The sequence below is a fragment of the Manis javanica genome, chromosome 16 (assembly GCF_040802235.1).
Source record: "Manis javanica isolate MJ-LG chromosome 16, MJ_LKY, whole genome shotgun sequence".
NCBI lineage: Eukaryota > Metazoa > Chordata > Mammalia > Pholidota > Manidae > Manis > Manis javanica.
In genome coordinates this window covers 35,152,134-35,178,235 of record NC_133171.1, presented here as the reverse complement: position 1 = coordinate 35,178,235, position 26,102 = coordinate 35,152,134, and the positions used below count along the sequence as shown (strand labels likewise).

The 26,102-nt window shown below is 51.5% G+C and overlaps 1 protein-coding gene across 1 annotated transcript; it reads right to left on the bottom strand.

Moving 5' to 3' along the window:
- Nucleotides 1-8,275: 8,275 nt before the first annotated feature.
- Nucleotides 8,276-25,751, bottom strand: LOC140846857 (anthrax toxin receptor-like). The gene is made up of 14 exons (XM_073224953.1): nt 24,316-25,751; nt 23,087-23,158; nt 21,814-21,895; nt 21,668-21,701; nt 20,592-20,671; nt 20,441-20,509; nt 19,987-20,067; nt 19,839-19,899; nt 15,537-15,629; nt 14,340-14,409; nt 13,701-13,791; nt 12,088-12,191; nt 11,326-11,505; nt 8,276-8,407 (listed from the first exon to the last, which is right to left on the bottom strand). Exons 1-14 carry the CDS (start codon nt 24,489-24,491, stop codon nt 8,404-8,406), a joined length of 1,197 nt encoding a protein of 398 aa, XP_073081054.1. The 5' UTR covers nt 24,492-25,751; the 3' UTR covers nt 8,276-8,403.
- Between the last annotated feature and the right edge of the window lie 351 nt (nt 25,752-26,102).

Here is a 26,102-nt window from a genome sequence, read left to right as displayed (position 1 = left end):
AGACTAATCAAGACAATTTGGTACTGGCACAAGAACAGAGCCACAGACCAGTGGAACAGAATTGACAGTCCAGATATTAACCCAAACATATATGGTCAATTAATGTATGATAAAGGAGCCATGGATATACAGTGGGGAAATGACAGCCTCTTCAAAGGCTGGTGTTGGCAAAACTGGACACCTACATGTAAGAGAATGAATCTGGATTGTTGTCTAACCCCATACACAAAAGTAAACTCAAAACTGATCAAAGACCTGAATGTAAGTCATGAAACCATAAAACTCATAGAAAAAAACAGAGGCAAAAATCTTTTGGACATAAACACAAGCAACTTCGTCATGAACATATCTCCCCAGGCAAGGGAAACAAAAGTAAAAATGAACAAGTGGGACTATATCAAGCTGAAAAGCTTCTATATAGCAAAGGACACCATCAATAGAACAAAAAGACATACTACAGTATGGGAGAATATATTCATAAATGACATAAATGATAAGGGCTTGACATCCAAAATATATATATAAAAGAGCACACACCTCACCAAAAAAAAAATGAAATAATCCAATTAAAAAATGGGCAAAGGATCTCAACAGACAGTTCTCCAAAGAACAAATTCAGATGACCAACAGGCACATGTAATGATGCTCCACATCGCTAATTATCAGAAAAATACAAATTAAAACCACAATGAGTTATCACCTCACAACAGTAAGGATGGCCACCATCTAAAAGACAAACAACAACAAATGTTGGCAAGGATGTGGAAGAAAGAGGACTCCTCCTACACTGCTGGTGGGAATGTAAATTAGTTCAACCATTGTGGAAAGCAGTATGGAGGTGCCTCAAAAATCTCAAAATAGAAATACCATTTGACATGGGAATTCAACTCCTAAGAATTTACCCTAAGAACGCAGCAGCCCAGATTGAAAAAGATATATGCCCCCCTATGTTTATTGCAATAGGCAAGAAATGGAAGCAAGGTAAGTGTCCATCAGTAGATGAATGCATAAAGAAGATGTGGTACATATACACAATGGAATATTATGCAGCCATCAGAAGAAAACAAATCCTACCATTTCCAACAACAAGAATTCAGCTAGAGGGTATTATGCTCGGTGAAATCAACCAGGCGGAGAAAGACAGGTATCAAATGATTTCATTCTTCTGTGGAGTATAAGAACAAAGAAAAAAACTAAAGGAACAAAACACCAGCCGACTTGCAGAACCCAAGAATAGACTAACAGTTACCAAAGGGTAACTGGGGAGGATGGATGGGAAGAGAGGGACAAGTGGGAAAAGGGGGCATTACAATAAGGAGACATTATGTGTTGGGCTGGGGTGCACGGGGATGGCTGTACAACACAGAGAAGACAAGTAGTGATTCTATAGCATCTTAATATGCTGATGGACAGTGACTGTAACAGTGTATGTGGTGGGGACTTGATGATGTGGGGAGTCTAGTAACCATAATGTTGCTCATGTAATTGTACATGATACTAAAATTGAAAAACACAGTCAAACACAGACACACACAAAAAAAAGTACAACTGACGTGAGCTTGTAGGATTTCAAACCTTTAAGGAAGTACTTTCCAAAAGAACCCATACAGCTGACTTTATGTGCCTGTGTTGGGGGAGTTTTTCTACTGTACATATCAGGGATTCTCCAAATTAGCTTCCATGCACACTATAAAGGAAAAATAATAGAAGTGTGCTAATTTTAAGCACACAGATAGACTTGTTTTTTAACTGAAATTCAGCAATGACCAAAGCAATTGTAGCAAAAGATTTTGGGGGACAGTGCGAGGAGCATTTTATCACTGCCATGTTTTAGGATTGCCAGTGCAAGGTTTTATAATAAAAAACAGAGAAGCTAATAAGTTTTATTATTGTTCTTAAATTCTCTACATCTGTCTCATCAATTTTACATTTTGCAACCTTGCAGGAATGTAAGAAAAAAGCCACAGATGTAAGATTGAAGGTGGGAAATCATTTAACAGGGAAAACAATCTATATTAGATATTCAAGCTAGACAACCTAAATAAACACAAGGCAATGTTACGACGACAAATCTCCATGGATCAAGCGCTGCCTTATTGCCAGGACCTGGGGCTAAATGCCCATTACCCTGCCCCAGTCCAACACTGGAACCTCTCAGTCCTCCTGCCTAGTTTTATGACCCTGGAATTCAACTGCTCTACATCCACAGCTGGGAGGCACAGAAGCGAGGTGGGGGAGTACTCACCCTTGGAGGGAATGCCCTCTGGGTCAGGTACAGACAGACAGCCACGACAGTGGAGAAAGATGCCCCATTGACCGCTTCCCAAGATCCATACAGGAGCAAGCAGCCAAACCCAGAAGACCCTGGAACTGAAGCTATGGTGAATGAGAATGTCAGGGTCATGGCCCAGCAAAGAAACAGCAAGACAGCACAGAAGAAGACAGAACAAGACCGTAAATGGATGAGCCTGAAGATGCTCCACCTATTAGAAGACATATTTTGAATAAATCAGTGCATAAAAGAAGAACTTACCTGAAGAGGTGCCTGAGTTTTAAAATGCAATCTTCTACAAGGCTTCAGGGTCAGTGCAAGGAAAAACTACCTGTTATCTGGGGGAACTGAGAGAGAAGAGAATGTAAAGGAGACATGGAAAGCCTGTAAGAAGGAACTTAACAATACTTTAGGAAGGAAAACTAAAGCCCTTAAAGAAAAAACACAAGTAGAGAGTTGAAATCTGAATGTCATCAAATTCAAGAGAAGAAAAAAAATACCGGACTTAAGAGGAGTGAGAAGCAGTCACTACAGGAAGTGAAAGACTAGCGAGCAACCTTCCAACCTAGTCTCTGGAAGACCATGTAAGAGCTCTCCCGACCGGCCGCACAGTACCTTCACCCGAGGAGCTTCAAAACCACTGCCTCTGCGCCCCACTTCCAGAGATCCTCATTAATTGGTCTCAGGTGTGGCCTGATTGTTGGGTTTTGTTTTTTAACCACCCCAGATGATTCTAATGGAAAGCCAGAAAGTATTATTAACAAAAAAAAGAAATTCAAGTTTGGGTTAATCGCATTATGCATCTGACAATGACCAGATGACAAACACTTTAAAGCTGGTAAATGCCATGAACAAAATTCTGGTTTAGAAATATTGTACGTGAACTGGAAAAACTCAAATGTTCATGAGTAGAACAGATGACCAAACGGATGTATCCACATGTTAACATGCCACTACCTGATAAAAAAAAAAAAAGGAAGGATCTGATACAGGCACCAAGGATAAATCTCAGGAACACGCTGCCACAGGGCAGACGTGGAGTCCTGCGGGGTCGCTTCACGGAGCGCCAGACTGGGTGGGAAGGCCGGTGCCCGGGTCCACGCTTTTCGTGGCCGCCATGACGGGAGGTGGTGTGATTCGTAGCCCAGCAGGGCGCGCACCGATTGCCACATCTACGCAGGTAACTTACCACCAGACTTGTGAACCAAGGGCACTGAGCATGTGTTCTACAAATGCCGCGCTCACCGTGACTCCGACCTCAAGAATTGCCACGGGGGGCCACCCTTCACCTTCGCTGAGGTCGAGGACCCTCGAGATGTGGAGACGCGTGTGCCCTACTCCCAACAGGATTCAGGCTTGTTTCACTCTGATAGCCTTACCTGTATATCCAGCCATAAGCCAATCAAGAACGGAGTGACTTTCTGGGGTCGGGTACTGGTGGCGGGTGGAGTTTCCTCGAAGCGCTAAAAGCAGACACAAATGTCTCATCCCACTCCCACCAGATGCTCTTCTAAATGAAAAGGTACAAGGGCTGCAGAATTTGTGCCAGGGGCAAGATAAACACTCGAGTACCCTGAAAGACTCAAAACTCCTGTAACAACACCACATTGTAGGGATAGGGAACGCCTGGACTTCACCTTATGACTACTTCTGGGAAAACTTCAGTCTTCCCAACAAGATCACCCCCAATAATTTGACAGACAAAGCAGGTGCCTGAACCTTAGTGCTGTTCACAGCCCATCCTTTATGCTGTACATGTTGCAGCAGACTAGGTGCTGCAACTTCCATATCTGAAACAGATTCAGACGTTAGCGTATCATCAATATAATGGCCCAGCGGCACCATTGGCAGTTTCTCCCATGCTGCAAGTTCTTGGCTACAAGCTCATGACAGATGGAGGGCTGTGGAGGTATCCCTGTGGAAGGACAGTGAAAGTCCATTGCTGCCCTTCCCACATGAACGCAAATTGTTCCTGACTTTATTGTTCTATTTCAATGGAAAAGAAGACATTAGCAAGATCCACAACATAATGTTATGTTACTAGTTCATGATTCAGGGTATCCATCACATATGCAACAGACAAAATGACTTTTTTCAATTCTCTGTAATCCATGGTCTTGTGCCAGGACCCATTCTACTTTTCTAACAGCCACACTAGAGAACTGAAAGGACTATGGGTGGCATTTTTAATACCCACTTTTCCAGTTCCTGGAGGGGTTCTTCAATTTCTTTCTTTTCCTCCAGGGAATTTATATTGCTTGGCATTAGTCACCTGCTGATGCACAAGAAAAGCTACAGGCAGGTGCTTAGCATGTCCACTCAGAACTGCCTTTACCACACGTATCCGCAGTCTGAACTCACCTGCAGTGGTCTGCAAGCACAGGCCCCGCTGGATATCTATCCCCAAAATATATTTAGGGGTGGGAGAGATATACACAGTATATTCCTTTGGGCATAGATGCCCTACTCTCAACAGGATTCAGGCTTGTTTCACTCTGATAGCCTTACCTGTATATCCAACTATAACAGTGGGGGGCCCTGAAAATCACTCAGGGTTGCCATAAATCAGTCAACATTCAGCTCCTGTGTCTACCAGAGCTGGGATGTATTGAACACTCATTAGGTACCAATAAATTGATATTTCAACATGTGACCTCTGGTCCCCCTCCAAGTCCCTCAGGCCAAGTACCTCAACGCCCCCTCAGTCAAACCGAGTCCTCCAATGATCTTCCTGTGTGGGTTCAGGTGAGGCTGGCTCACTCCCTAGCAGGAAGTCTTGCAAACACACAGGTCAGACTTGTGGCTCTATCTCCAGCCTCTGCTTCTTGGTCCTCAACAGCCAGAACTGCTGCTCCAGTTTCAATTGTTGCCATAGCTCCAGGAAGATTCTATTTGACTACACACCTAATTTCTCTCTGTTCCTTCCCCTATCAAATCAACCCACACCTGGGTCCCTGGGAATTTTAAATTCTTCCTTTGAGTAGCAGACCATATTACCTTCTGTGCTATCATTGCTTCAACCTCTCCCAAGTCTGCTACCATATGAATAATCTCACTTATGGGTTGCCTTAAGTGAGGGACAAGAATGGCCACTAGGAACCCAAAGAGGGACATGGAAGCCATCTGAAGCACCATATTTCTCATCCCTGCAGTAACAGGCTCCTCATAAGGGCATAATTCTATAGACTATGGATGGCATTTTTCATGCTTAACTCCCATAACACCTGTTGAAGCTCAGCATATGTTTGTCATCTAGTGGGAGAGGATAGTTAAGTCCTCTGATGCACAAGAAAAGCTACAGGCAGGTGCTTTTACCACACATATCCTCAGTCTGAACTCACCTGCAGTGGTCTGCAAGCACAGGCCCCGCTGGATATCTATCCCCAAAATATATTTAGGGGTGGGAGAGATATACACAGTATATTCCTTCGGGCATAGATGCCCTACTCCCAACAGGATTCAGGCTTGTTTCACTCTGATAGCCTTACCTGTATATCCAGCCATAAGCCAATCAAGAACGGAGTGACTTTCTGGGGTCTGGTGTGCATATTGTTATCCCAGAAGCAGAGATTATAGATAAAGTTCAGGCTTATCCTACCCCCACATCCGTCATGCTATTGCAAGAGTTTGGGGGACTTTTAGGCTACTGGAGACTGTTTATCCTGCACATGGCACAAATGATGAAGCCCTTATACCATGTGGTATGAAAGGGCATCAGGTGGGCCTACGATGACACATGTGCATTTTCTTTCACCACTGCAAAATGGGCAGTCAACGCCTTCTAGCCTTTGAGTGCGCTACACCTGTCAAGACCCTCTGAAATGGATGTCCATGTGACCAAAGACAGTTATGGCTGGGTTCCCTGGAAGTAGCTTGAATGGACTCACCAACTTACCAAATTCTGGTCAAAATTCTGAAGAAGAGCAGGCCCCATTTGCTGCTGACATCTCCATGAGTTGATGAAGCAGATGAATTGGCCCAGGTATGTTGGCTTGAAGGAAAGCCTGACTCTGATGTGACCCAATGGTTACAAAAATGTTTGTTGCATCCGGGGCAAAAGCCAATGTGGGCTGTAGCCCTTCAGCAGGGCCTGGAGTTTAACCTTTGAACAAGTCATCACAGCCCAGCAGGAGTGCACTGCATGCTCTAAAAGGGACTTAACACCAAGGGAAACAAAAGCAAAACTGAACTCATAGGACTACATGAAGCTACAAACATTCTGTACAGGAAAGGACACCATCAGCAGAACCAAAAGGCATCCTAGAGCACGGGAGAATATACTTGTAAATGGCATATTCAACAAGGGGTTAGCGTGCAAAATATATGAAGAACTCACATGCCACATCAAACAAAAAGCAAATAAGCCAATTAAAAAATGGGCAGAGGATCTGAACAGACACTGCTCCAAAGAAGAAATTCAGATGGCCAACAGGCTCATGAAAAGATGCTCCACATCACTAATTATAAGGGAAATGAAAATCAAAACCACAATGAGATATCACCTCACACCAGTTAGTATGGCCACCACAGAAAAGACAAAGAACAAGAAATGCTGGTGAGAATGCAGAGAAAGGGGAACGCTCCTACACTGCTGGTGGGAATGTAAGTTAGTTCAACCACTGTGGAAAGCAGTATCCAGGTTCCTCAGAAAACTAAAAATAGAAATACCATTTGACCCAGGAATCCCACACCTAGGAATTTACCCAAAGAAAACAAGTTCTCAGATTCAAAAAGACTATGCACCCCTATGTTTATCACAGCACTATTTACAATAGCCAAGATGTGGAAGCAACCTAAGCGTCCATCAGTAGATGAATGGATAAAGAAGAGGTGGTACATATACACAATGGAATATTATTCAGCCATGAGAAAGAAACAAATCCTACCACTTGCAACAACACAGATGGAGCTGGAGGCCATTATGCTCAGTAAAATAAGCTAGGTGTAGAAGGACAAGTACCAAATGCTTTCTCTCATTTGTGGGGTATAACAATTAAGCAAAACTGAAGAAAGAAAACAGCAGCAGACTCACAGCTCCAAGAAGGAACTAGTGGTTACCAAAGGGGTGGAGTAGGGACGGGACAATGGCAAGGGAGGAGAAGGTTGAGGGGTATAATGATTGGCATACATGGTGTCGGGGTGATCACGGGATAGACAGTGTAGCACATAGAAGGCAAATAGTGACTCTGTGGCATCTTACTACACCGACAGACGGTGACTACAATGGAGTATGGGGGGAGCTCGGTAATATGGGGGAATGTAGTAGCCACACTGTTTTTCATGTGAAACCTCCATAACAGTGTATATCAGTAATACCTTAACAAAAATTTAAAATAAAATAAATAAAAGGGACTTACACCAAGTCCCACAGAAACCTGAGATGATACCTAAGGGGCTGATACAGCTACTGGAAGGTAACAGATCCTCCCATTTGGAACAACATGGATGGAGCTAGAGGGTATTATGCTCAGTGAAATAAGCAAGTGGAGAAAGACAAGTATCAAATGATTTCACTCATATGTGGAGTATAAGAACAAAGGAAAAAACTGAAGGAACAAAACAGCAGCAAACTCACAGAACCCAAGAATGGACTAACAGTTTCCAAAGGGAAAGGGACTGGGGAGGATGGGTGGGAAGGGAGGGAGAAGGGGGAAAAGGGGTATTATGAACAGCACACATAATCTGTGGGGGGGCAACGGGAAGGCGGTACATCACAGAGAAGACAAGTAGTGACTCTATCGCATCTCAGTACACTGAGATGCAGTGACTGTAATGGGGTATGTGGGGGGGACTTGATAAAGAGGGGAATCTAGTGACCACAATGTTGCTCACTTAAGTATATAAGAATCATACCAAAATTTCAAACACACACACACACACACAAACAAAAAACAATACTGGGGTTTTGGTGCTGTAGAGATCGTATTATATGGGGTGAGAGTTACAGAGGGCTTTCCAGAGCGTCCAGGCTGCCAGAGTTATGAGTAGCATTATTCAGATGGGCAGCGACTGGGTTGGGACCCTGGCACCATGAGCACGTGCTGCTGAGGATGGAGGAATGGTAGCTGGGCTGGTGCACTGCACAGCAGGATGATCCACTACGGGCATCTGTAGGTGGACATCATGATAATTTACCTGTGGGGAAGAGGAGAGACGGAAAGTCACTGAGAAGCCACTGGTATTGGGGGCTGAAGGCTATAGTTTCCCTCACTCCTGGGGTTGGCCAGGTCCCGTGTCCCCTCCAGCCCACCCGGGTCCTGCTGGCCCTTATCCCACTTATCTGCTCGCCAGGTCTGCTAGGGGCACCATGCACCCTGCTAACGCCAGGCTTCCGAGAACCTGTCTTTCCTGCATCATGTAACCCTTTCTCAGTGGGTCACAGGGACCCTGCAGTTCTCTCCCTCACTCTGCGGAGGGGACTTCTGCAAGAGCAGTAGGTGGCACTCATATTTCCAGGGAGTGTTCATGGCAGAAAGAACTTGGCACAGAACTTCCCTGCCTTTCCCTGCCCTGCGCGGGCTCGTGCCATTCAGTTTCTTCTCCGCGATCCACCTGAGGCCAGTGAAGCCCGAGCTTTGCTGGGGCGGATGACAAGATCTGTCCGAACCACGGACTGGCACCTGTCAGGCAGCCCCCGCACCCAGAGGCCTGGGCCCGAGCCAAGGGGGAGCCCCAGGGGCTGGGACCTGCCTGGTGGGGGCGGGGAATACAGGCTCTCAGGCCTTTTCTCTCTCCCAGGCCTCGAGGGCCGGGATGGTGGCTTTTACTGTGGTGCCGGGTGATCAAAGCCCAGCACCTATAACCTCACCACCACGGAAGGCAGGCCTTCTGGTGTGGGGCAGGAGCCGGCTGCCTCTCCCTCAGCCCAGACTGGGGTATCAGCACCTGTCCAGGTGTCCAGTGCCCTTCTCACCTGCATTGTCATTTCGTATTCTTTATAATACGACATATTAACCGTGCGGTCCTTCTGTCTCGATAACGCTGTGTACTAGAAAGAGAAAACAGTGTCTGCTTCCTCCCAGGCAGCTCCTGGGGCAGGGACACTGCAGCTGTTGCCCTGCACCTGTCACTTCCTGGCCAGTCCGCAATGTTTGCTGGGAAACCCAAGGACCAAGGAGTAGCACCCTGTCCCTTAGGACTGAGCCGTCCTGGTGAAAAGCCAGCAAAATCTTAGTTTGCAAATAAGGCTGTTCCCCGAAAGGGCAGGAAATTCCATCATATCCCCTTCGTTCCAGAGGCACCTCTCCTTCAAGAGACCCGGTCCTGGGACTCTGTGACCGAGAGGGTGGCCAGGGTGAGAGCATTCGCAAGGACAGGGCTGTGCTCACGAGACCCTGGCAGATGGGTCTCCCCAGGCCACCTGCTTCCACACAGGGTACTGACCCGGGCAGGGAGGCCCACCTTCCACTAACGCCAGACCCTCGTTTCCTGTCTCGGGACACCCACCCCAGGGAAGCCCTGCCTGCTCACCTGATACTTGGGCTCTGTGTGCACCTGGGCTGGGCCTCCCTCACAGCCTAATGCCACATAAGATGCCCTCCACTCTCCCCAGCCCTGCAACCCCAAAGGCCAACCCCACCGCAGCCCGTCTCTCAGACAGGATTCAGCGATGAAGGCCTGTGAAATGCAGCGCCACATACATGAGAGCCCAGAGGAGGGGACCGGGTCCTGAAACCTGAGCCCCTTTACCATAACTCCTCTGAGTTCTGTGGAAGAGCCTACTACACACAGGCCCTTGGGGATTGCACAAAAGCCCCTTTGTTTCAAGGGGAATCATAGCAGTTGCAGAAACAGGACCCTGAGGTGCTAATTCGATGACCGAGTCCCTTGGTCAGGCTCTGATGGGAGCACGAGAAGGGTGTCCTCTGTGTGACACTGGGAGCCCCACATCTTATAGGGGGCCCACCAGGCCCCTGTCACCCTCTTCTGCCAGCTCTCTCTGCTCAGGCCATGAGGGCTGGAGGGTGCGGGGGGATCTACCTAGGTTGAGGGAGGCCTCATTGTGAAGGCGTGTGTGCCCTCAGGCTCGGACACCACCGCAACCTAACCAAACATGACCTCACTTGGCTGGTGCTGGTGGCGGCTTCCGGGACATAGAAAGATGGAGTGATAAACACAGGGTGAAACGGCTCTGGCTCAGCCATGCCCCCAGGAGGGACCTGCTCTGCAGCAGAGGAACAGAACAGGGCTTTGCGTGTCCGTCTGAGTGCTCGCTGCGTGTGGGTCTGTGGCCAGCTGGCTCCCCCTGCCTGAGCTGAGCCCACCCTTCCCTGTGGGTCCCTGGGAGACATTCAGCCTGGGATGCCTGGTGCTGGTACAGGTGTCTAACCAGGTCGTTTTCATCAGCAGCCTGTATGTCTCATGAAGATAAGAGATCCTCCCCTTCCCTTCCTGCTCCTCCCTCCCCTTCCTTCGCACAGCCTGAACCGCCCCTGTGCCTGGCCCTCAGGGAAGTCCACCCAGCACCCTGGCTTCCTGTCCTCAGGCCCACAGGTTGCAGACCTCAGGCCTGCAGGCATCTTGCTGGTGCTGCCCTCTCACACCCCCAGGGGTCCTTCCTTCCGCCGTGCTCGCACACCTGTCCTTGGGAGCCCAGCTAGCCAGGTCTCTGCGCCCACCCTCCCCAGAGCTGCTTCTGCCCTTTGCTGTTGCCCTGGTTAGGCAGGACACTGGCCACGTGCCATGAAGGTGACATTTTCCCCCAGTACCCAAGGGACCAAGGCCAGTCGAGACACCAAACCTGGACCTACATGGCAGGAATGGGGCCACTTCATTTTGTCCCCTGCTCAGCATGGGGCCCAGCACAACCTGGTCCTGAGTGGTGACTGGGAAGGAAGGACAGGGCTCTAGAGATGGGCAGAGGCCATGTCTGTTTGTAAAGGCACAGCTGCCCCAGAAGAGAGGAATCCTGGGGCACCTGGCCCTCCCTTTGGGGCCATTGCTGCCCAGGCAGGGTCTGTTGCCCATCCCAAGCCTGCAGGGGCGGTTTGAAGATGAGGAGCTCCAGCAGACCCTTGATGATACCCAGACCCAGCACAGCTCTCAGTACTGACCTGCAGGCAAACCTCTTGCCGAGGGCGCCGCGCCTCAGCCGGCATCGGACGGCCGCGCCCCATTTCCTTTGGCCTTCCTTTGGGTGGAACGGCCTGGCTCCGTTGGGCCTTAGGTTGCTGTTCCAAAACGGACTGTTGGAATGTGACCACGGCACCGTTGAGAGGCCCCATGGTGGGTCCCTGTGGGAATGGGGAGGTGAGGTGCATAGAAGCTATGCTGTTGACCACCACATCCCTTTGTTGTTTCTGATTTCTAATACTTCATGTTTCCATTTCAGTATGTTCATAGTTTTTGAAACTATACTAGAACATACAAAGCTGGTACAACAAATAATGCAATCCACAGAAGAGCCTCTCCCTGGCCTTTGCCCCTTTGAGTCCATCAGAAGCCTGAGTCAGGGCCTGGGGTCCCTTCTCCTCAGGGGTAGGGCAGCTCACAGGTCCCCTCTCTGGGGCAAGCCTGAGGCACTCCTTAGAGGCCAGACTGCGTGCCCAGGAATGGGAGGGCAGCTCTGAGCCTCCACGTGCTCAGGTGATGACCTCGGAACTGATGGGAACCTTCCAACAGGCAGATTCCTGGGGCAGCCAGGAGGCCTGATACTTCGGGGGGCTAGGGAGGGCCTGGGCCACGGGGCTGTGTAGTCGGGGTCGCTCACACACTGAATGTAGCATGGGCAGAAACAACAGCACGCCAGCAGGAGGAAGGGCAGCGACAGGAGAGGCACAAGCCAGTAGATAGGCTCGAAGGTGAGGAACGCTAGCCTGGGAGACTCTTTATCTTGGTAAGTATCCTCCGTGTCCTCCGGCTCATCTTCGAGAAGGGCACATAGCGGCATAGCTGGTGTCACGGCAGGTGGGGACCCCTCCTGAAGAAAGCACACTTGTTAAGTCCTCTGTGCACCTGGGCAGCTTCCTGTGGTGCCTGTCACTTGGCATCCCAGCCCACACCCCCATATCCCCTTTCCCCCTTACACTCAGATTGCCCCACTCTGAGACGGCACAGCAGGACTAGGAGCGCAGGGCTGGACCCTGGGGGCCCCTGAAGAGCCCCGGGCCACAGAACCCGCTCAGAGGCTCCGCCCCAGAGCCCCATAAGGGAGTCTGGCATCCTCCGTGCTGGGCGACAGGCAGCCCCCACGGCACGGCTGGGCTGACAGCACAGGGGCCTGGGGAGGAGCACACCAGTGACGGCACACAGGGGGTGCAGGGCGGCTGCTGGGGCCGGGAGGAAGGGGGACTGCAGGATCAGGTTGGCACCCTGGGTCTATCTCCGCATAGCCTCGCCCTCCCTGCCCCTTTCCACAGAGATGCTCAGCCCTCTGAGCCTGCACTTCCCCATCTGCGGGAGCGAGTGAGGGGACACCTGTGAGGTTCAGAGTTCATAGCCTGTCCTGGTACAGGGCCGGCCCGTAAGGAATGGGGGCTCCTGTCCTGTTGTTAGTCATAGCCAAGGAGAAGCTCACTGCATCTGTGCAGTCAGGTGCTGCAAGGCCTGAACCGTTCAACCAAGTGAGATGCTTCAGACAAGTGGGAGAGGGACGGGGCGAGAGTGACTCAGTGCCCAGGAGGCAGGGCAGAGGAGAGGCCAGGCCAGGGCTGGGGGAGAAGCCACTGTGCTGGGAGTAGACACCAGCTGGCTCCTGAGTTCTTTTCCCAATGTGCCTGTTGAAGGGCGGTCGTCACCGGGTGGGACTCCTGATTGGCAAACGGGTCAGTTCTGTCTGCTGATCTGTGAGCGGACACCCAGGGATCAGTATAAACAGACATGCACAGGAGTGTCAGGGCTGCTGCAAGCCAGGCTTGGGGGCAGGGGCCCAAGCACCAGGGCAGTGGAAATTCACCTCGACTGTGCAGGGCCACAGGTGGTCCAGGCCTCCAGGGCTCCTGGCTCTGGGGCCCCAGTTTTGAGGGCCTGGACTCTAGCTCCCTCCAGCCTCCAGCCTCCACCCCTCACCTAAGCCAGACCCAGATGGAGCTCTGAACTCCCCTCCAGGAGAACCAGGCCAGGGAGGTGGCAAGGTGGGAGTCAAGGGGCCGGACTCAGCATTGTTCCGGAGTCCGCTCAGTGCTCCAAGTGGTCGGTGCCATGTGCCTTCAGGGAGCCTGGGCTTGCAACACAGCAGAGAAGCTGCGTGGCCCCAGACACTTTCACAGAGGGACCCCCAGGGCACTTCTGAAGCCTGAGTGGGTCACAGCTCCGCAGGTAAGGGCAAAGGGGCTGCAGTGGCTGTGATGTGCTGCGCAGGTGCCCAGCTGCACAAGCTGCTTGCTGGGCCTGCCCTGGACACTGTTCCTGCCTGGTGCTTCCCAGTGTGTGTGTGTCTCTGTCCAGTGAATGGACTGAGTAGAGTCCCAGAGGGAGGCTGCAGTCTCACCCTGGAAGTCACGCAGTTCCTCCTGCTGACATCTAAATCCGTCTTGAAGAAGGTGAGGCCATTATTCAGGCTGATATCGATGAAGATGGCCCTAAAGAACAGAAAGGCCAGATGGTGACCAGCAGCTCAGACGGCACAGTGCGTGCACTTGGCTCAAACTGCAGCCCTACAGTGGTCCTCGATGTAATGGCTGTGATCACTGGGTAGTCAGGACACCGTGTAGGAGGCAGCACGGAACAGGAGAGCCCACCCCAGGCGAGATGAGGTCACCCTCTGCAATGAAGGCTCAGCGGGCCGTGAGGAGCCCTGCATGGCCCAGATGCCCTCGTGGCCATGGGCCAAGTAGCCAGGCGGGCTGTTTGCTGTTACCATGCAAACTCTTTTCTATGACAGGGTATGCTGGCTTGGCCCTGAAAGGCTGCCTGGGCCAAAGGTACCATCCCTGGGGCCTGTCACCTCCTACATCCTGCCCTCTTTGATATAACCGGTGTGACAGCGGATCACAGCACTTCAGGGAACCACCCGCACAGGTGCATGCAGAGGAAGCCCTGAGCCCTCCCAGAACAGGTGTGAGCAGCTTGGCCAGAGGAGGCATCTCCGACGCTGGTCACGCCATAGTGCCTAAAGCTTTTCACTTACTGGCCCCGATCATTTAACTTGGGTCCTGGGCATGTAATGGAGGTATCTTCCACAGATACAGCCTTCATTCCTGGAAGAAATTTACACGCAAATAATGTGAATGGACATGTCCCCACATCTCCGTCTCCCCTCCTGTGGCCCTTGGCAAGCAGAGCCCACCCTTTGGCAGATGTCGGCTTCTGTTCTCTGCCTTCACCAGAGCACCTACATCACACCAAGTACTGCTGCTGACCAGACTGTCAGATTAGCTACGACCTTCTGACCATTCTTACCCCTTTGTTGGAGCTCATAATGAAAACTATATGGTTAGGGGAAAGGATTGGTGTCTGGGGTCTAGAATGGTTAGGATTAAATGAGGAAAAAATCCCCAAAAAGGTGCAAACTGACTTTCCCATTGGATATTCACAGTCGCGAGAGAAGAATGATGTGACGTCAGCCCGGCATGCAGAGGGGTCTGGACAAGCATGATTGACTGGAAAGGAGTTTTCAAACCAATATTACATGCATGGGATGAGTTTCCATCTATTAGTGTCCTCTTTAGTTTCTCTGAAGGGTGTCTTGTAGTTTTCAGGGTATAGGTCTTTCACTTCCTTGGTTAGGTTTAATTCTAGGTATTTTATTCTTTTTGATGCAATTGTGAATGGAATTGTTTTCCTGATTTCTGTTTCTGCTAGTTTATCCTTAGTGTATAGGAATGCAACAGATTTCTGTGTATTAATTTTGTATCCTGCAACTTTGCTAGATTCAGACATTAGCTCTAGTAGTTTTGGAGTGGATTCTTTAGCATTTTTTAAAGGCATCATCTTTCAGTCTCAAGTGAACGCACCATCTTGGGAGACCTGGCCGAGACTCAGAGCCCTGGGGCTGCCTCGACTTCCCTCCCACAAACTAATGGAATCAAGTGCTTGCCTCTCAAGGGAAGGGACAGCCCAGGAAAGGGAGGAGGTGCAGCTCTTAGGGCACACCCACCCCACACCCAGCCAGCGCTGCAGGAGAGGCTCTCCCAGGGGTGTGATGGTGCTGCGGATCGATTCAGTCCTGGGCACGAGTGGCAGGTGCCCAGGCGCCCAACCAGTTACCCCTTCCACTGTCCGTGTTGCTTGTTTTCAGTGTGTACATAACGAATGGTCAACACGGCTTTGAAGGCTTGGTTTGCTGGGGGACAGCCGTCACTGGAGGAACGGAGGGGCTACTTACGGATGGTTTTCTTTCCAATTCGAAATTGACAGACGACTTCTTCCTTCTGTGTGTTTTCAAAACCTTTCCCAATAACCTTGACTTCATTCTTACCTGCAAGAGTAATATCCAAATGTCTCTGTGAGGTAGCACTGACTTATTTTCCTCAGATGACAACTATGGGAGGCTGCCCCCAAAACAGAATTCCCATGAACTCTTGGGAGGAAGCAGCTGTAGCTGAACCAACATCTGGGCAATCCTCTGGCCAGATCCTCCCCTGGGGTCACTGAGGGCCCACTCTCAGGAGCCTGGGCTAGGCCCAGGGCACTCAGAGGCTGCTTCCCACTTCCCATGACCCATGAAATCCATCCATTAAAGGCACCCAGCCTAGTTCCCTCCATAGGGGCAAACCCAGCCGTGGGTTTCTGCTCTGAAATCCCAAGGTCCCCCTAAGGGGCACAGGCAGGTACCAGGCAACCTTACACAATTGAGAGAGGAGCCAAGACATCCTGGTGAGTCAGCCCTGGGTCATGTCTGAGCTGCACACGCACACCTGGGGGCCTGGGGACTTTCTGCCACCTGGAGTCAAAGCTTTATTGCCCCCCCACTCTTTCGGGGGGCCTATAGCAGAATGGAAACCGGAGAAGCCAGGCATGTTCTTGCGGAAAGAGAATGTGGAGTTTCAAAAGACTATGTGGCTTCCCCCAACACCTGGCAGTCAGAGGGTCAGGGCCTGCTGTCAGTGACCGATCCAGGACCACAGAGGATGCCGCCTCTGCTCTACACCCAGCTGAATAGCTACCACGCAGCTCCTCTGCAATGCCCTGCGCTCTGCTTTCCAACTCATGGGGCTGTGACTGCTGAGCCTGAAACCCTAGAGGGGACTGGCTGTCCTGAGCCTCGTGGGGAAGTTTGGCAACAGCCTCTACTGCCGTGTCTGTGACACGCAGGGAGTGTGGCAGCCCAGGGCAGGGCTGAGAGCCCGGAGCACGGCAGGCCCTGGCACTCCTGCGAATGGTGCACAGCGCCCCTCTGCTCCATGCGTTGTACCCTGCCTTGTGTCCCTGCTGCCCTTCAGGCCCTGCTCTTGGCCACTTGTCCTCTTGCAGGAACTACAGCTCTCAGGGGTCTGGTTTACTCTGGGAATTGTAGCCAAGTGGGGCCAGGATGGGGTTTTGAGCAGAACAGAGGTTGAGTTAAAGGACTCCGCTCTGCCCAGAGAGCTGCTCCTTTTACCTTCGACCTGCCCGCACCCTGTTCCTCCAACAGCAAAAACCCCAAGAAGAAAGTGAATCGGAGAGTGAGCAGAGCCAGCTTGCAGGCAGCTGCGCTTCCCCAGCTACACTCCCCCTGCCCACCAGCTCTGAGAGCGCAGAGGGACCTGCAGCCCAGGACTGGAGGCAGATCCTTTCTGGAAGGGAGGGCATTCTTTCTGGGAGAAAAGTTATACACCAGGCTGCCCGGGACCCAAGGACAGGGGACTGAAGGTGGGCAGCTCCCTGGAAAGTCCAGGTGGAGCTGGGCGGTGAGGAAGGGTGGCTGACCGCCAGTACTGGCAGGAGTAAGGCGGGAGGTGCCCACTCTGGGGCGGCCAGGGAGGGGCTGGGACACCACGTGCTGCCCGGCACAGGCTCGTGGAGAGAATTCGCACACTGCTCCCCCACTGTTGACCTGTGTGTCCCCTGCCTGCAGCTATTCTACTGCGGGGACTGATCCCAGGAGACCCCTGCCCCACGCCTACAGAGAGGGATGCTTGGGAAAGCGCCACAGGGCGGCTCATAATATCATCTCCTTCAGAACAATCTTACCGTTGAACCAGGGACACTAGTGAAATTAACTTGCTCCTTCAACATAACAGACTGGTGTGCAGATGGCTGGAAAATATTATGTAGTGCACAATCCCACTAATATGGAAATATCCCTGTCAAGTCTACTCAGATAGGTGTGCATACATGTAATCAAGTTCTCATTACACAGGTATGTGCCATATGCAGTCAAGTCCTCCTAGTAGTTCTCTCTGGGAGAGAGTTGGATGGGACCAATGGGGACCCTCATCAAAGTGGAGGAGCAGTGGCTACCCAAGCTGGTGGCAGGAGGGACCCATGCTGCACAGAAGGTCCTGCAATGGCCAGTCACATAAGTAAAATAATTCAAGGCTCCACCTCCAGCATGGCCACCTGGGGGTGAACAGCCCCAGCATCCCCAGCAAATACACAGGCGGGATGAATGTCAGACCCCTGTGCCCAGCGCACCACGCCAGAGCCAGCATTCACAGAACGTGGTCCTCTGAGGAGAGGTGCAAAGCAGCGGACTGCCTGTGGCAGAAATGCCAGGAGGGGAGCTGCCCCCAGGGGCCGGGCTGGAGGCAACTGCCTGGGAGGGCATCCAGGGGGTATTCCTGGGGCAGCGCTCAATTCTGAATGTCCGTGGGCTGACTTACACAGGGTTGTCTTACAATTCTCAGTCTTGTCAAATGGCACCGTTACCATTTCTGCATTTCAGAAAGAGAACTCTCAACGATCATTAGTCCCTAGTTTGAGATATGCAGACTGAAGGGTTTCATGGGAGGTAGCCTGATGCCAGTATTTCACTGTGAGATGCTTCAGAAATCAGATGGGGCATTGAAGGAGAGAGAGGGAGAGCCAGCAAGGACTAGCTCCATTCATCATAAGGAAATACGGTCACACAGGGATTCTGAGCACCAGTTAGTGGAGATGGGGGTTCATTGTACAATTGTTTCCAATGCTGAAGATTTTAAGCTTTGCATAATAAAAGACTGGAAACAGAAAGCTGCCTGATAGAAATAATATCATGGACAGAGCCCAGCAGAAGTCATGGTGCACCTTGGATGACAAGTGACTAATGAGAGGCAGAGACCAATGGCAGAGGGAGGCCGAGGGGGCGCTCTACCAGAAGCAGCTTGGAGGGTGAGACTCCTGTGAGTTGGGCCTCAGAGGATGGGTGGGAAACTGAGGCAGGGCCTACAGTAGCCTCGCTACCCAACCCCACCTCTGCAGCAAATGAGGTTTAGAGCAGAGGGGTCCTTGCCCTGCAGGTGGTCAGCTAGTGACCTCAGGTTCTGTGGTCAGCCTGGGGTGAGTAAGTGGCCTCTCTGAGCACTTGTACCTGTGACGGGCTGGAGCACAGGCGTAGGGGCCGGGAGGAGCCCTTGAGCCTCATGCGCAGCCCCTGCCTGCTTCCTCAGGGTCCCCTGATTGCTTCCCCAGGGCAGCCTGATGAAACGGGCTCTTTTACTTCCTTTGGGCTCCAGGTTTCTGCTTTGTACTTCCAAGTGACTGTCACTCTGTGTAGTGGCCTTTGACAAGAAGGCAGCAGTTTAACAGATCAGAGCCAAAACTCTGGGCCACACTGGTAGAGGGCATGTGGCAGGCACCTGCCACTTCGTCTTGGCTGCCATGAGGGACGAATGGTGACTGGCACCCTCACCTGTGGCTTGTCATGGTGGTCAGATGCCATGGCCGGTGTGTACAGCAGACATAATCACAGAAATGAAGATGTCAAACTGGCTGCATGGTTGGGCGCTCAACCCAGGAGGGGCAGGGAAGGACCCCGTGTGTGGGGTTGCTAAGCACCCTCCACACTGCATGTTCAGAAGATGGGGACGCAGACAGCTACCCCCAACAGCTGGCTCAGATGGAAGCCATCATCCCGGAGGTCCCTTACCCACTCAAATTACATTTCAAATACTAATCAGACTTGGATTTCTGGGGTGGTTTCTAAATAGTTTGGCCTATTGTCCTGGTTATACGTGGTTGGGTCCCATTTGGTAGTGTCGTTCAGGTTTTTTAAAACAGTTTTTTAAATTTCCTAATCAATGTTTTGGTTGTGAGATTAAAGAAAGCAATTACACTAAACTTATGCGGCAGTCATTTTGCAGTATGGTCACCAAGGCCTTGTGCAGTGGGTTCTGAAGTGATAGGGGGCCCGTTACAATCCTGGGCAAAGATGCCATCACATACCCACACCTCCACATCCCCAGGCACCCGTACCTCACACAGACTTACATATGTACCTGACACGAACGTTCTATGGACCCAATGCGCATTCCAGACCAATGCATCCGTAGACACCATATTCACATACACACACCACATTATTCACACTCACACGCATGCTCCACACACACACACACACACACACACACACACACACACACACACAGCGCGCTCAAACACACTGCACAAAATGGAACCACATACACGACTCCCACCACACACATGGCACATTCACAAAACACACACACACACACACACACACACACACACACACTCCTGTGTTTACAACAGTGACTCCATTAATTACCTCTAGCGCAGGTAGTGGAGTAATCGACAGATGTAATCTGCACACATGACCTCGCTATGAGCTGAAATAGAGAGAGAGGAGTGGCAGGGTCATGGGAGGGAAAGGCGGGGGGAATGGTGTGCAGCCCCCTTCATCCGCCCTCACTCACGGGACCAACGATGTCTTCCAGTCCACTGTATCCATTGTCCACTCCAAACACATGATCCTCTTCACCAGAAATTTCCAGTAGCTGAAATGGAGAGGAGACAGTCTGGGCACACAGCCAGGGGTGATGACTCAGAGGTCCCCATCCCAGGGGACAGACACCGAGGGCTAGACCCTGGCACCCGCCAGCAGCCCACCCTCAGGGGAGGGAAAGCTCTTCCACCCTCACCTCTGCTGGGTAGGTCTTACACAACACTTGTTAATCATTCTGAATGGCCACCTTGCACATCTTTCAACTCTGTGGGCCCACCCTAAGCAGAGAGGGCCCCGACCCCACTCCCCAGGCACTTGTTGGTGAGTAAAGGCCCATCCTCTGGGTGACCCTGAGAGACCCGCCATCTTTGAAGCTTTCTCCACCTAGGCTCACAAGTGACCCCTTGTTCCCTGCTCAGAACTACCTGGTATAGCTGATAATCTTGCATGCCCACGAAATACAGAGTTGCCCCCAACTGCCTGGATTTTGCAGCCTGAGAAAGAGGAAATGTTGGGTATAATAAATTTCATCCAAATATGTGGACCCAAAGGCTGGTAACAATGGGCTTGACTCACTTCAACTTGTGTCTGTGCAAACGATTCTGGCAGCAGTTCTCCACCTGTCAGCACGATAATGAGGCTGGGAACCCTCTGTCCTGTGGGAGATGCAGGGAATGACTGGGTCAATGAGAGCAATGGCCACAGGCTTCCAGGACCTGAGCACTGCTCGCCACACCTCACCCTCCTGGGGAGAGGCCACCCAGAGCTGAGCACCTGCCACCCAAATGCCTGGAAGGCTTTGCAGTTTATTATGCAACAAGAAGGGCCCGTAGCCCAAGACCCACTTTGCAGATGAGGGGACTGAGCCCAGTTTAGGGTTCTTCCTACAGAACTGTCACTTCTACCAGAAGGTATAACCTTGGCCCTGAAAGGCAATGCCAGCAATTACACGGGTTAAGCATCAGCCTTCCAGATGAGCAAAAGCAGGAGTGGGCACACCCCCTGTGCAAGAATCCCGCAGGTCCATGCAGGCCTGTTCCAGCTCTGGGCCTCACCCACAGCTCTCCCGTGGGCACCTGTAGACCCAGGCACAGGGCTTGAGGTCAGAGGCAGGTGACCAGTAGACCCCCTCCCCAGCTCAATGCCTTTCCCTGGGCCACACATATTCCCTAGACCCTACAGCCAAGATGAAGATGTTTCTGGGACAGGCACAGTTGTTTACACTGCGGGAGACACAGAGCAGGAGCATCAAGCCAAGGGAAGGAGCTGAAGGGAGAAGGAGTCAGGGAGGAGTGTGAGCTCAGCAAGGGGGAAGGTCAGGCTCCCTTCTTACAAGGAGGCCACACTGCTCCAGGACCCGCTGGGTTTCCCCATTTCTTCTTCAGGCAGCCCAGCTCCAGGTCCAGCACCCCATATTTCCCAAGAACCGTGACGCTGCACACGCGACCCCTTCCTGTGCTGCGGAACATCACGGGGTGGCTGTCATCGCCACTGCTCAGAGCAGGAGGCTGCCCCTCAGAGAGGGCAAGCAGCTGGCTCCAGGAGTCAGAGCGTGGATGTGGCCTGGGACGGTCTGCACCGACCTCACTGAGGCCCAGGCCTGGTTCTTGCCGGGAAACCATCACCAAGAAGGCAGGAAGCAGCTCACTTACCTGCAGCACGTGTTCTTTTGATCTGCTCATTGGCCTGCAACAAAATGAAGGAAAAAGTGTGTCGGGGGGACAGTGAGATGACCCAATGATGACCCTCTGAGCACTTGATAAAGCAGAGCCACATCTCAGAAATTTAGCTTCTGTACCTTTTCCAATCCGTGCTGCATATTTATGGCTCCAGTAGGTAGTACATGGAGCAATTCGACAAGAGCATTGTTTATTTTTTTTCTGAAAAAAAAATCAGAGCAGGTGGGAGATGGAATGAGGGGTTGCCTCTTACAACCAGCCCCAGGCTGTCCTTGCCCGTCTGCACGTGCAGCCCTGCCGGGACGGGGGAGGACCACGTCAAGGAGCCCGGTCCCGGCCCTCTGTCCTGTGCCTTTGGCATTGGATGGCCTGGTTCCCACCTTCCCAGTCCCCTATCGGGTGAGCAGGGTGGTGAGGGGACGCTGCCTTCTAGCCCCATAGGTGTGGCCTGGCCGTGTCTGCGCTGAGCTCTGTCTAAGCCGTGCAGAACTGGGGACCCCCGAGGAGTACACCCTGACTGTTCATGGTGAGTACGGGGAGATCCCAACGGTGATTCCACCACAGAGTGACTGGCAGCACGACCGCCCCTCGGGGGCCCTGGAGAGGGCACACTGTACCCCCACACTTAGGGCAGAGCTTGGAAACGTCACCAGGCTCACCCTGGCCCCTCCTGTCCACAGGCCCTGGGACCCTATAGTGCAGCGTCCTCGGGCTCTGCCTGGTGCTCCTCCCACTCTCAGGGGGGTTCCAGTCATTTTCCTCCATGAGAATCTAACCTCCCTGCTACTCGGAACCTCCATAACGTCCCACCTCCCACCTAGACCCTCCTGGGATGCAGGCCCACAGGGCCTTCCTCCAGCACCCTGTCCGTCTGGGGTTCAGGACCCACTCCTGGGCTCACCTGACCAGACTCACTGGGAACATGTTCCCCTCCACTGAAGCACCCACACTTGGATGACACCCATCCCTTCCTCCCTGGTTCTGATTGTCTCCCCCTTTCCCCAGCACCCAGGGCACAAAGTGACACACAACAGCAGGTGCCGGGTATGTCCACCTAGAACTGCACCACCTGATCAGGGAATCTTCACAGTCAGCCTGCTCTAGGGGAAGGGTAGAGCACGGAGGGAAGGACTTGGGTCAGGAGAAGGGCTGGGCTAGGAGGGGAGGAGTCTGTCTACTAGCACAGGGTCCAGCCAGTGCCAGTGCAGAGGCGGCATGAGGGACCCGGGGGCTGGCCTGAAGGTCAGGGTGGGCAGTGAGGGGAGGGTCCAGCACAGCCATGCCTGCACACCCATGGGCTCCTCGGTGCGGGCTCAGGGACCCCCTCTGCTCCCTGGCCATCCCTGTGGCCTGACCACTGGGTCTGCTTTAGGGGATCAGTGAAACACTTACCTGTCCGAGGTCAGCTGCATATTGACGTGGCCATGAGTCGAGTAGGTAATGAACGACATACGCTGTGTGGGGCTTGGGAGGAAACATGGGCTTGTGAGCAACTATACACACAGGCGGAAAGTGATGCTGATGTGCAACAGGGAGGGGGTGCCCACCAACTTCTCTGTTCTCCATTCTGTCTCTTTTAGTGTGGAGTCCATTTCCTGGACTCCAGGAGTTCTCATCACTTTAGTGAAGGATTATGAGGCCTGGAAGGCGTGCTGCCCTCTTGTCAAAGTGCGGCATGGCACCCTGTAGACCCAAATCCCAAAAGTCTGTTGGCTCTCTCTGCCTCTCTCACACACACACATGCACACAGGGCGGCTGCATGCACAAGGAGATAGACAGCTACATGCTCTTCCACGAGAGCCCTCCCAAGCTGGCCTCTCCTCTCCTGACAAATTCTTTGTAACTTCACATCTCCTCCTCTCTGGACCATCTTCCCCAACTCCCTCCCCTCATCTCTAACAAATTTTCCTCCCTCATCACCATTCATATTCTCCCCTCCCTTTTCACCTTCTGGCCCCTCTTCTGATCACCTGGCCCTCATTATCCTTTAGTTACACTGTTCCCATAGTTCCCTGTATGAGCTCCCCACTGGTCCTGGCTCTTGCCCACCATTATGAGACTTCTCTGCCTGGAGTACAACTGGAGCCCTGTCTTTCTGAAGTCCCACCAGCCCCTCTGATCATGCATCATCCATAGCTCCCTATGGCCTGCAGCAGGAAATCCAAGACCTGCTTCCTGGCATTATTGCCTCTCTGCCTTGGCCACAAGTTGACCTCTCGCTTCATCTGCCAGCCTTCCCATGTTAACCATGTTCAGCCAAATAGACCCCTTCCTGCTCAAACGACCTTCATGGTTCTTGTTACCCTGTATTTCTCATCCTTCAGGATCTACAGAAAATTTCCATATCCAGATGTTTAGTTACAGTGTTAAGGAGTTTGCCTATTTCCTAGTCTGTGAGGTCCTCCCGGGAACACTGTGCCCCTGAGAACAAGGCCTGACCCCCAGGAAGGAGCCAGGCAGGGCTGTGGAGATCTTAGGAAACAAATGGGATCTGTCCTCCCCTGCTTCAGAACACTGCCCTGAGCTTTGGGACCTGAGGCAGTCCCAGGTCCACTGCATCTAAATAGCAATGTACTCAGTCAGAGGAAAATGCCCTGCAACACAGAGCTGAGAAGCCGTACTTTTTAAATCTGTTCACCAAATCCTGCACAAAGTGCTGTGTGAACTCCCAGGTGTCATTTACACTGCGGGATCTGAAAAAGAAGAAGATATGAGTCACAGACAGAGGTGCATGTATCATGTGAGCATACTTTCTGCCTTCCCTGCCTTCCTGCAGGCCCTTAGCAAGCTCCTCCATGAGAGCCCCCAGCTCCTGAAATAGCTAAAGGCAGCACAGCTCCCGGACTGAGGTCAGTGGGTTACCCTCGTGGTGACTTTACTCAATGTGAGTGGCAGCAATTGACCGATTAGACCTGTGTGGAAGGGATGGGGGACTTCTCAGATAAGGGGCCTTTGGTGGCAGACATGGACGGTTGATCATCCTACACGGGAATGTTAGGAAATGAGGTAGGATGCATTGGTCAGTAAAGCCTCCGGAAATTCTGATATGCTGGCTCTCCTGCTGCCCCATTTCCCCTTGGGAATCACCATTCCCAGCTCTCTGCTCCTCGTCCACCCCTTGAACACGGGGGTGGGTCGTGGCTCTCGGTTCTTCCTCCCCACCATTCCCTCTGCCTCCATGGCTACATCTAAAACCATCATGAATAGTGAGGAAACTAAGGACAAATGACATGAACATCAAGATTCCAGTGGGTACATATCTACCAGGCACTTTACATATATGATTTCTGATTCCAGAACAACCCCTATGATGGTAATTATTCCCAATTTTGAGATGAGGAAACAGGATTCCACAGGTCATAGAATGTGATACAATTTCAATAGCTAGCATGGATGTGAACCCAGCCCTGGCGGCAAACCCCACACTCTACCCATTGCACTTGGCAGGTCAGGATGACACTGAGTCAGACAACTGCTGGAAAGCAAAGCAGCAGACTTTGTCAACCTGCTTAAGTAGAGATTTACTCTGAGACCCACGCTGACATGCAAGACAACTCCATTCCTAACTAACACTTTCCATTTCCTCCCCATTACCTCTCTCCTGTTATCCCACTGAATGAAAAGGACACTCCAAAGACAATTTAAAGGAAACAAGAGTCTTCAACCCACCTATCTTCTTTGGGATAGCTGTTAATTTATGATAATTTGGAAGGAAACTCTTGAGTCTCTTACACAAGAATATGAGAGCTCATAGGCAACCACAGGGACCTACAGTTCCCAGCAAGGAGGCAGTAGGGAACCCAGCAGACACGTGGGCTTCTGGCACTCAGGGCTCCAGCCATGATACAGTGTCCCACTCTTAAATGAGCATGGAGAGATGGGCATCCATAGACAGCTCCACAATTAAACCTTGAGGCCAAGACATCCTGGTGATATAACTATTCTGGGAGAATGGACGCACAGAGCAGAATCATATAAGTGAGCTGAGATGTAACTAAGCTAAATACTCTTCCTCCACGGTAAGAAGTTAACTGAGAATATGTAACCTCAAGCAGCAAGAACTACCATAAAGTATAAATATGTTTTAGCGTGTGAACACATTATGAGATACATGGTAACAACGTCAAAAAACAATCCTGAAGTACTTGAAAATGGCTGTCTCTGAAGAACAGGATCAGAAGTGGGGCCATATGGGGCAAGAGTCCATATGTGTGTGTGTGTGTGTGTGTGTGTGTGTGTGTGTGTGTGTGTGTGTGTGTGTGTGTGTGTATTTGGAATAGTGTTCCATCTTAAATTTATGTTCAAGCGTTTTCTTGATAAATTTAAAAAGGAAATTACAAACTAGTGGCATGAAGTATGAAAATGGCAGACTTGGAAGCTCTAAGCCTTCAATTCCACAAAGAAGCAC

Excerpts from the sequence above, each read along its gene's own strand:
- LOC140846857 (XM_073224953.1), bottom strand. The coding sequence starts at position 24,491 with ATGGAGGAGCTTGCTAAGGGCCTGCAGGAAGGCAGGGAAGGCAGAAAG. Across the intron at positions 21,702-21,813 it reads TGCAGCACGGATTGGAAAAG|GCCAATGAGCAGATCAAAAG; the intron begins GTACAGAAGCTA and ends ATTTTGTTGCAG. Across the intron at positions 13,792-14,339 it reads AAGTTAAATGATCGGGGCCA|GGCCATCTTCATCGATATCA; the intron begins GTAAGTGAAAAG and ends TCTGTTCTTTAG.